We start from the raw sequence: 11,489 nt of genomic DNA, 5'->3' as shown, positions 1-11,489 counted from the left end.
GATGCACATCATATTTATTATTTTTTATAACAATTATGTATGTTGCAACTTTAAAAAAAAATGTTATGATTCTTTGAACTATACAAGTATTGAACTTGTTAACTTTTAAATCCTTGATAATGAGCCTACTCCAGAACTTCATTTAGAATACTTGGAGATGAAAATTTACAAAGATGATGCAATTCCTATAAATATAGAATGGAGCATAATATCAACTGGACCAATCCCAAGTAAGATTGTAGATTAACTCATATCATTCAAGTGTAATATAAAATATAGACTTGTTATTTCACATTAATGGTTTGCAGATGAAGACAACTTAGCTAATATATTATGTTTCATTTTATGTTATTTCACATTAATGGTTTGCAAATAAATTATTATGCTTCATTTTATGTTACTTATATTACATAGCATTTAATTGATATTCAATTTCTTTTGTTCATTTTATTTTTAACAGTTTTATATGCTAGAGAAAGATAATTTAAGAATATGATAATTACTTAATATTTATTGTCTTCAATTAAAAAAGAGATAATCATTCATCTTTTATACTTTATAATTATTTATTTCTTTAATTTTTCATAATATTTTTATATAATTGCATCAATAAAAATAAATTATATTATATTTTTAATAAAATTAGTATTTATTACTATCCGGTTTGAACCGATTCCACCCGTCTGCAGCATCGAACCGTGAACCGCTAACCTGCATCCAAACAGGCTTCTATATGACAAAGACGCCTCATTGCGCTCAGTGCGGCGGCATCCATGATGGACAGCGGCGCCGGAGGCACCGCAGAGTCGTCTCCCTTACCGTCGTCATCGGTGCTTCCATTGATAACGGTGGAGGAATGGAGGGTTTCGGCCTCCACCAAGCTCTCGAAGACCGCCACCCTCACAGCTGACACTTCCTCCCTTAACATTCTACGGTCTGAGTGTGAGTCTGCTCCTCATGATTTTTCTTTCGTAATTCTCAGGTGTTTCGCTTACTTGCAGATACGGTAGCCGATGGAGTGAGATACGGGGAAAGATCCTGGAGGCTTTCGTGCCAGAGGCAAGTTCTGACATGTTTACCTTTAGAAAGCCTAATTTGCAATCATAAACAAACTTAGCTGCTGTAGGCCAACTCCTTGGTAATTAAGCTTTCCTTTCCCTCCTCTCTTCTCATTTAGCTGGGGGATGTTCATAGCTTTAGGGTTGACATTTGATTTGCCTTGACATTCGCCCGCTGCGTCGACTGGCCATTTGACCTCGTATGCAATCCTTTCGGATAATGGTAGTCAACTTGTGAAGAAGGCATGAGGAAAAATTTGCTCTTTGGAAAAGTTGACTTCGTTACATAATATGGAAAACAAAACCACATAGGCGCATACTCTGTAGAACACTAAATTCTTACACGATAGAAAAGGGAAATAATGTGAACTCCACCTCCTTGATTGATTTAGATGCGACATATTATTATCTCCTATGCTAATATAGTTAAAAAGTTTTAATGCTTTGTTTTGTTATAAAATTATCAAGAAGATGAAGAATGGCGAGGAGAAAGCTATGACGCTGTTTGAGTAGGTTGAACTTTTTTTTATTTTATTTAGTTCTTCAATTTTCTTATGCTTCTATCTTTAGAATCCAATTGTAAGTGAGTTCTTCAAATTTCAAGCTTATTAGATTGTAGTTTTTTTAAAAAATTTCTTACTAAGTATTTTTGACTTGACTTTTATATTTGTTATATTATGTCAAACTTCCATCATCTATCATTAGCCTTATAAAAGGTGTTAAACCAATTTCGCACTAATATTTTTGGACAACTTCTATCCTTGCTATATTTGGTGTATCCATTTTCCTTGCTCCATTAATTTTATCCAATTTTCTTCTTTGTGCACTTTGTTCTACATGTCCAAACCATCTTAGTCTATTTTTTGCTACCATTTGTTCAATAGATGATATTCCTATAATATCTTTGATATAAGTAGGTATTGATTTATCCTTTACCACACAATCATTTTAATATATTTCATTTCTTGTACCATCAACTTGGCTATAACTTTTTTATTTCCTAAACTTAGAACCATACAATTTAGCATGCCTAATTGCCATTTTATGATGTTTATATTTAAGCCTCAATGATATTCTGTCATTCCGTAGTTCTCTTGAGGCACTTCTTCATTTTAACCATTTAATCTTAAGTTTAGAAGCTTTAGCTTTATCCATGCATTCACTATTCTGTAAAATAGATCCAAAGTACTTAAATTATCAAAACTAGGTATTAATTTATCTTCTAGTTATAATGATATATAAATTTTAATAACACAACCACTAAAAATGCATATCATATACTCAATATTTTCTATAATAATCTCACATCTTTTATTTTCTTAACATTTTCTCCATTATTCTGACTCTCCACTTATTACAACAAATGTCTTGCCTATTAGCTATGCTATATTTGAAAAATATAATTCAAGTTATTTCACTTTTTATCTCTTCAGCTAGTATCTTCATAATCAATGCTAAAAGGCACATACTTGGTGCTGATCTTTGAGTAATACTGTTGTATGGGAAACACTTTGATCGATTATCAATTGCTTTCAGCGTGTAATTTTTGACAAACCTACCAACTAAATTCAGCAGTCCCTATTGTAGTATGATATAAATCTCTCTATCACACAGGGAAACGCATGGATGCATACTTAACCCCCCTACTCATTATTCTCCAATCTTCATTAGAACAAATCATTAATTGTTAGCAAAGCAAGCAAATTGAGCTCTGTAATGCCCTTGTTCCTCCTTTCCCTTTGCTTTTTTTAACCTTATGCTAGAAAAGATGGAAAAGAAGAGGGTAAGATATTGAGAATAATCAAGGAAGCATGTCAAATTATAAAAGAAATGATTAAGGATCCGCCAACATTATAAGGGTACTGAATTTTTCATATACTTTTCAATTGCAATTAGATTCTGAAAACAGGGGATTCTATGCCCATTTAAAAAGCCTTTCATTCTCCCACTCGCTTCCTCCTTTCATACTCAATTTTCCTCCCTTATAGCATGGACGAGGCCTCATTTGCCAGTGTAGCTAGAAAACTCATTACATTTAACTATTTGTGCACTCATTGTAGATTCATTCCCATAATGTATCTCCTTTTTGAGAATAATTTATCTCAATTATTCGAAGTGTATTTTATGATCTAGGAATATTTAAATAAAAGTGATATGCTTGCAATGATAATCTAATATAAAAATATTTACCTGTTTGTGTATTTTAATTTTTGTTCCTTTTAAATTGCTTTATCAACATGTTGTTTTACACTTTTACTCATTTCTCACAGTTGTATTTGTTAGTAATTCTATGTGATGTATTCTGAAGCTTTATAGAAACAAGAATATTTAGAATTTATAAGCCATTACCTACCTAATTTCTGTAAATTTCCACTTGAATTCAACAATCATAGAAACTTCATGTATTATTAGCATTGACGCTGGATTTATTGATGGTTAAATTCATAGGAAAACCAAAAAAATCCAACCACCACAAAAACTTTTTGATAGTCTTTATTTACAAAATTTTGTCACTATAGTTCCTTGTTTGACTTGTGCACCTCCTTGGAGTATTTTCCAAGCATTGGGGGGCCTCCACACCTCACGATGAAAGACAAATAAATATAACTATTTCTATTGATCAAACGTTAACTATAAGCATCCTTTTTTTATGGGAACATCAGTGTTGGGCTTACACTCCCTTTAATTAAATGAAATTGAAAACATAAGCTCTTTTCAGTACAACTGCCACGGGGAGAACAGAGAGGTTTACGTGAAGATGACCATTAAGGAAGTGAAACCGTGTCTACAGATTCAGGAACAAACAATTTACAATAAAAAGAAACACAGATTAGCAAACTATGTCTAAAACTAGAATTAGTCTTGGCTTAGACTGAGGAGATATGACCATCTCTAAAGGAATTTTTGAGAGCTTCATTAACAAACATCTTCCTTAAGAATAAAAAAAATCTAATCACAGTACCTTCCTTTAGATGAAATTGAAAGTATAAGCTCTTTGCAGTACAACTGCTGGAGAGAGAACATGGAGTTTTACTTGAAGTTGACATGCAAGGAAGTGAAACCGTGTCCATCACTTATCTAAAACAGAGATTAGCTGTTATGCTTCTTGATGTATCTACATCAACAAGCGAAATGCACCTTTTGAGTAGGTAAGGTTTAGACTCCTTAAAAAAGAAGAAGGGGAAGAAGATAGACTAGAAAGGGAGTAATTAGAAATTATTCATTCCATATACTTTCTTACAATAGGAAGTGTATTTATAATACTTGGGTAGACCAAGTTTACAAAATAGAACCGGTCTACCTTAAACAAATAAAAGAAAGACTAGACTAGTGCTTTATTACATATGTATAGACCATTTAGTTTGTATTTTATTTGGTTAAAAATATATTGCTGATGTTTGACACTCCCATCGTCATGGAAAACAACATTTTCCTCAAGGTTGAGAGAATGAAAAGACGAAGAGAGGGTTGCAAAATTTTCCCATGTGGCATCATCTGGAAATTTAATTTTCATTGCAAGAAAACTTACCCGCGAAGTTGTAAAAAGGTAGAAGGGGAAAAAGACATAAGGAGAAATTCATAGTGACCTTCGTGAATAGTTTGATGAACATTTGTAGAATGTTTCATAACTTGCTGAGAGGCAGAATGAAAATGAAGTTTGAAAAAAAAGACTCTACGTAATTCATCTAAAAATTAATGTATTATAGGAATAGATAATTTATCGGAAAGCGGAAGAAAATGGGGTTCTTGATACCTGTTAACAAAAAAAAAAAAAGAGAAACTAGTTGAAGACAGTTTCTGAAAACAGCAAGAAAATCAAGGAAACAGGGAACCTGATGCATTCATGAAAGAATCTGGAGGTTTGAATTTAGTTTGTAGTGGAAAGAAATAGAAATCAGCAGGCGGTAGATGGTAGGAGAGGAGAAACAGAGGTTCCTCAGCAGCTGAAACAGAGGTTCGCAGCTTCTTGTATTGGGCGCTGTTTGGTTGGGGAAATGGCCGGCTGTTCTTGTAAACTGCATGCATTGATGGCTTAGTGAATGTGGATTCCTGCTACTGAATGTAGGAGAGTGGTTGGCTAGCTGAGTGCAAGTAAAGAGTAACGGCTGAAGGAATGGTTGTATAGGTTGAAAAATTACTGTTCTTGATGTTCGCAGATGCAGAATCTGAAAAAACTGCAGAAATTCTTGAAGGCATCAGCAGATTTCTTGTTGTTGTTCTTGAATGCAGCAGGTTAGCAGGCTGAAAGGAAGGCTGGGCAGTGACTGCTGGCCCACAGGATTAGGAGGTGGAGAATGGAGTTTCGGCGTAGGAGAAAAGGTATTGTGGCTGGACAGAGGGCTGAATGACCCTTCAAGACAGGTTCTTGGCTGGAATCTAAGGCTAAGGGGGCGACTGTAGCAAATTTGTGAGTGGTAGCTTAGCCTGGATGAAGAATTGTGGATGGCAGGAGTTTCTTGAGGTTGCTGCTGTTGGAGTGGAAGAAGAACAGCGGGCCTTAAGGTAGATGGCTTGCGGTTTGCAGGAGGGACACCGGATGGTGGAGTGCTGCTGGCCGGCAGGTGGGAGACAAAACAATGGTATAAATTGGAGCGCTGGACCGTGGGAATGAGATAAGAAAAGCTGAGAAGAAACCTCTTGCTATGGCATGAGATTGTCTCAACGAGAACATCATTTGCGATGCTTCTTGATCTACATCAAGAAGGGGAATACATCTTTTGAGTAGGTGTAGACTCCTTAAAGAAGAAGAAGGAGAAGAAGATAGACTAGAAAGGGAGAAATCAGAAATGATTCATTCCATAAATTTTCTTACAATACAACAACAACAACAATAACATCAATCCATTATCCCATTATGTGGGGTCAGCTATATGCCTATATGTATCTTTTTTCTCCATTTTCTCTAAATCTTTTCGTACAATAAGAGGTAGACCAATTTTATAAAGTAGAACCAGTCTATCCAAAGCAAATAAAAGAAAGACTAGACTAGTGCTTTATTACATATGTATAGACCATTTAGTTTATATTTTTTTTGGCTAAATATATATTGTTGATGTCTAACATTAGCCTACTACATCTGAAACCAGACATTATCTAGGCTCAGATTGAGAGATATTTGACCATCTCTAAAGGAACTTATGGCTGCCTCCTTAACAAACATCCTCAAAAACAAATTTATAGCTCTAAGGAAACAAAAAATCTAATCACACCACAACACACACAGACAGGCACACTTTAGAGTTAATGGATTGTGTGTTGGAGGGTTTGCTGTATTAGCGTGGCTTGCATGCAACTTTTAAGCTTTTGTTTGGTATTGCTTGGATCTAGTGAATTATCGTGGGAAACATGGAGCTCTGTAGTGGGGAATTAAACCTTCATTTTATATGCTGTGTTTCTCCATGCATATGGACTGACAATGTGAATAATTTCTGCTAGCAGGGCTTTCCAAATAGTGTCACTCCAGATTATGTCCCTTTTCAAATATGGGATTCCTTGCAGGTAGAAGTGCTTACATGAAGATGTTTGAAAGTAACAACATATGGCTATTCTTGCACTAAACCTGATGTTATTCTCTATAGGGACTCTCAACTTACATACGGTCCATGCTATCCACCCAAGTAAGTAGTATCCTATTTGCTAAGGTCACCTGAGAGAAGTTTAGATTATGCAATTTAGCTTCTTCTCTGAATTCTGCTAGCCGAATCGAATGATTGCCTTATTTGCTAACTGGAAACAGGCACTGCTAAGTGCTATTGGAGTTGGGGAGAAATCTGCCACTGTCATTGGGGCTACCTTTCAGGTTTAGTTTGTGTTCACGCGAGCTCAATTATTGCCTTTCTAATATTTTGTTGCTCTATCATTCCCGTGTTTGTGATTTTACTCGATTATTATTTTAAATAAAACTTCCTCTGAATCCTAGGCTTAATAGAGAGCAACGTCATCTTTCCCTTCTTATTATACTTTATCAAAACCTTTTTTTTACTTCTTAATTTTTTTGTTTGTGCATTTAATTGAAATATTTAGTACCAATTATCTGACCTTTTATTGGCTTTTGCTTGTAACCCTGCCAATCTTCTATAACTAAATGGAAGACTTTATCAGTGGTTTCTGAGAGATTTTACTGGCATGCTAGGAGGCATCTTATTTACATTTTACCAGGTATTATGTCCCCCCACCTTTTTTTTTTTAAATTTAGTAATATCTGTATTGCTTGTTTTTAATGTGATCTATTATTAGGAAATATTTCCTATAAATGTTACATTATGAAAAGCTGTCTCTTTCTTTTCTGAAGCTTATCTGCTATTATATTTGGCACCAAATCCAATTTCATTTGTGTTGATAACTAATGTTTTCTTTGTCATGCTTTGCAGGGTTCCAATCTCGATAACAATGCCAAGATGTGGCGTTTAGTTGCAGATTTTATGAATGATCTTGGTAGAGCTCGTCATTTTTCCTAATTCAACGTCAGTAATTAATTTTTTTTAAGCGGATACATTTGATGTTTTTCCTTATCCGGTAGTTTATAGCATCAAACTTCATAGCTATTTTGCCAATACATAACACATTTTTTTAATGCACTATTATAACTTTAAATCTTCTTTCATGTTAATTACGATTTACTGCTTCTATTTCGAAATATGATTCAGTCATGAAATTTTCAAATCATCAAAATTCATCTTTTGACTTAACAGGTTGCCGGTAATAGGTTTTAGATATAGGCATTGGTTGTTTAGGTTTGAACTTGTGTATTGTCTTTTTTATTTTTTTCACACGTTATATTACTTGTTTAATTTTTGTCGTGTTTCCTTTATTTTGTGCATTTTTATTTGAATCAATTTGCTTGCAAAATATTTTATAATTCAATTTACCTCTCTCTTGGGTTAAGTGATAACTATCATATGATACACTATAGAGGAGATAGCTTTGGGGGATTTAATTAGAAGAGCATTAGTCTTAAAATAATGATTGTAATATTCCTCAATATTCAAGGTTATGTATAATAACTCATTCAATGTTTTTGATGAGTTATAGTTTAGTTCATCCCAAATTCTTGTTTAAGACCTTTAACAAGTAATAATAAAACATAGTAGTTTAAAGATACATACCATTTAAACTACAAGGCCTATACGTCATGCATAATGCTTAAACACATTATATTTGCTTATGTTTAAAATTCAGATCATTCTTTTGATCCCGATGTTCACCAAGTATTGCTTTTAAGTCTATGTTTCATATTAGCCCATGATGATTTATAACAACACTTTGCTGGAATGATTTAGCATATCAAAAAATTCTTCGAAATTGTTAATCAAAATTTTAAAAAATCTCAAATCATATCTCCCATCGAAGGAACGATATAGTTTTTAATCTCATGAAAATTATGTTATAATTGTCTAGAATTATAACTTTCTAAGGTTTCATTTAAATTGTATTTTTTGTGTTTGAATGGCCAATTTATTTTGTCACATTTTAGTTCACATGATGATGCAACTTAGCTCTACTATCAAATTGATTTAGGATGTCTTAAGTTTCAGTGTTTTTAATGGTTCTAAATGATGCAATGGATGTAGATCACATGAAAGAAATAAGGATTCATAGATCAAAGGCAACCAATTTAGCAAAACCTCATTTTTTTAATGTACACTCAAAGTATGAGAAACTTGGATCAAAGGACAATCCAACGATTCGTTAAATTTATAGAAACGAAAAATTGAAACCACAAGTGTCAACAAGGAGATTTGCAATTTTGCATCTCAATTTAGGGGTGTCAATTTGGGTCAACCTGTCGGGTTCGGGTCGAACCCGACCCGACCCGTTTTTGCAACGACCCGACCCGTTTTATCAAACGGGTCGAATCTGTAAACCCGGACCCGACCCGTTTATAAACGGGTCGGGTCCGGGTCGGGTTGTCGTGTCGTGTCAAATATTGACACCCCTATCTCAATTGAGTCAATTTGTGATGAATTGTGCTAAAATTAGTTGTGCTCGCTAAGTCAATGATAAGATATTAAAAAAAATTAACAAGATGCAAAACAGAAGAACTAGTCCCAATTGCTAATAGCCAGAAGGGAGTATCTCCATGCATTTACTAAGTCAAACATCATGCAATCAGTAACCACCCATGCCCAAAGCATCTGCTTAAACAACCGAACCAACTCAGAAGTTATCCAGCCACAAATATCATAATTAAAGAAACCAAAAATTCTCATAGGTATGATCATATGCATGTTAAAACATAATCCCAAACTAGGAATTATACAATTACAAAATAAAGTTTAAACAATGACCAAATCTGCCTGTCATAGCGTGCAAGATTTGCACTTTCAACAAGTGTAGACCTTTTGATGAGGACATCCAACCGTGAAAGCTTATCAGAAGAGGAGCCAAAGATCGATGGCCATGATTCTACCACTTTATTTTGAGTTATTATTTGTATTTTGATTTATTTATGTATTTTTTTCCGTTTTTACCCTCACTTGAGGGAGTAGGCATATGTGATCCCATGGGGCACTTTTGTCATTGGTTTTATTATTGTATTTTGGTTATTTATAGCCCCACTCTTCTTTTGAGGGAATGGATGATTATGAAGAAAAAAAATTCATCACTTTGTTCTTGAGAGCTTTACGAGTTCTTACGAGAGGTGAAGTCCCTAGGCGAGGGCAACGTATTATCCACCAGCCACATGAAGCGTCCAAGCTCGTGGTTTGAAGCCCCTAGGTGAGGGCAAACTATTACTCATCAATCGTAGGAAGCGTCCGACTCGTGGTTTATCTTCTCCACCGACTCCCTCCCTTTCTCCAAGCCGCTGGCCCCCATCTCCACCATCGTCCCTCCTTTCTCCTAGCTGCCGGCCACCCTCTCTCTTCCTCCTAATTACCTGCCCAACACCCACCTCCCCTCTTATCCGCTGGCCCAAAGCCTTCCCCTTCCTCTTAACTGTCAGCCTCCACCTCTCCTCCTTCCTAGCCGCCGGCCCTAACCCTAATCCCCTCCCCGCTGACCGCATCTCCCCTCCTTTGCCTCTAAATTTTTCAGTCTTACTACTTTCCTAAAATAGATCATGACGAATTTGGGAGGATATTAATTCAATCTTGAATCAATTTCAAATTTGAATTCTTTCCTAATTTAACATGAGTTATATTTGGAAAGTTTCTCAATGAAATCAATTTGAATTTGAATTCAAATTAAAAGAGATATGGGCATTAAATCTCTTTTAATTAAATTGCTTTTCCTTGAAAACTATTTGAAATCCTTCCTAATTCCTCCCTCCCTCCTTTAACAAACGGCCCTACCTCTCTCCTATCTAAATCTTATTTCCATTTAGGCTCCTAATTACATTTCCATTCAATGTCCATTAAAGAATTTTAAATCCCCAATTGATTACTTTCCATATGTGATGCATCTTAAATTAGGAAGGTTTTAATTTCAGATTTTAATTCATTTTGAATTTGAATTCTTTCCTAAAATAAGAGAATAGTTTATTAGAAGTTCTCCAATCAAGGGCTCAATTAAATTCAAATTTAATTTAGAGAGTCAATTGCATAAAAATTTCTACATTGAGATTGGCTTTGATTGACAATCTATCTCAATCCCATAATTCCCTCCCAACTCCCATAAGCGCCGGCCCTCTTTCTCTCCCTCTCTCCTTTTTTGCTCCCTCCAATTAATTCTCCAGATATTCTATTTGTTGGAATTAATTTCAGATTTCTAAATCATGGCTTGCTTTTGGTTCTACATCACCTTCTGACCATTTAGAATAGTTTTTACTAGTAATCTATGATGCACCGACCGGACACGGCGACACGGACATGGACACGACACGACACGGACACGGGACACGGACAATTTTAAAAATACATAGGACACGGGTGCGGCATGGACACGGCATAAATAATTTTTTAATATAATATATAAAAATTAAGTGTGACATGAGTAGGTAAAAATGTCAAACAATAATAATATCAAATTTCATGATAACTTGTTTAGCTTATAACATAAAGTATGTTTAGTACAAATGTCTAGTATACAACACAAAATATAAGCAAAAAATCATTTTAATACAACATGAAATGTCTAACTACTCAATAGAGGGAATGATAAAATTAGATTAAGAGTTGGTCTTTGGCCTTTTCAAATATATCATTAAGTATCATTGCTTCCAACTCTGGTTCATCTAGAGAAAAGATTTAACCTCTAATAATCCCATATCATCAAGGCACATCGAACCATCCTCCAGTAACATCCACATCTTGTATCACCTGTCATATAAAGTGGGGTTCGCTTGATAGACAGACGAAGATTTGTCTCACATAATTAAAATCTTCAGGCACGTATTGGAGTTATTATCTCTCATTATTAATATTGAGAGTGCTCGAATTTCTTCACAACAGGAAGAAGATGATCTTGACCAGTAGTTTTTTATTGTTAATT

General features: G+C 34.7%; 1 protein-coding gene across 1 annotated transcript in view; it reads left to right on the top strand.

Annotated features, from left to right (window-relative positions):
* Positions 1–700: 700 nt before the first annotated feature.
* The window catches only part of LOC110102319 (protein root UVB sensitive 3), a 41,474-nt gene continuing 30,685 nt past the window's right edge, over positions 701–11,489 (top strand). Inside the window, exons 1-7 of the mRNA XM_020830623.2 lie at positions 701–934; positions 1,002–1,059; positions 6,498–6,557; positions 6,638–6,676; positions 6,796–6,858; positions 7,161–7,217; positions 7,430–7,493. Coding sequence (XP_020686282.1) covers positions 774–934; positions 1,002–1,059; positions 6,498–6,557; positions 6,638–6,676; positions 6,796–6,858; positions 7,161–7,217; positions 7,430–7,493 — 502 coding nt within the window. The 5' untranslated portion in view covers positions 701–773. The remainder of the gene's footprint in view (positions 935–1,001; positions 1,060–6,497; positions 6,558–6,637; positions 6,677–6,795; positions 6,859–7,160; positions 7,218–7,429; positions 7,494–11,489) is intronic.

Source organism: Dendrobium catenatum, unplaced genomic scaffold (assembly GCF_001605985.2).
Source record: "Dendrobium catenatum unplaced genomic scaffold, ASM160598v2 original_scaffold_50655, whole genome shotgun sequence".
Lineage (NCBI taxonomy): Eukaryota > Viridiplantae > Streptophyta > Magnoliopsida > Asparagales > Orchidaceae > Dendrobium > Dendrobium catenatum.
The sequence above is the reverse complement of the archived record's forward strand: the minus strand, read 5'-3'. Positions and strand labels throughout refer to the sequence as shown.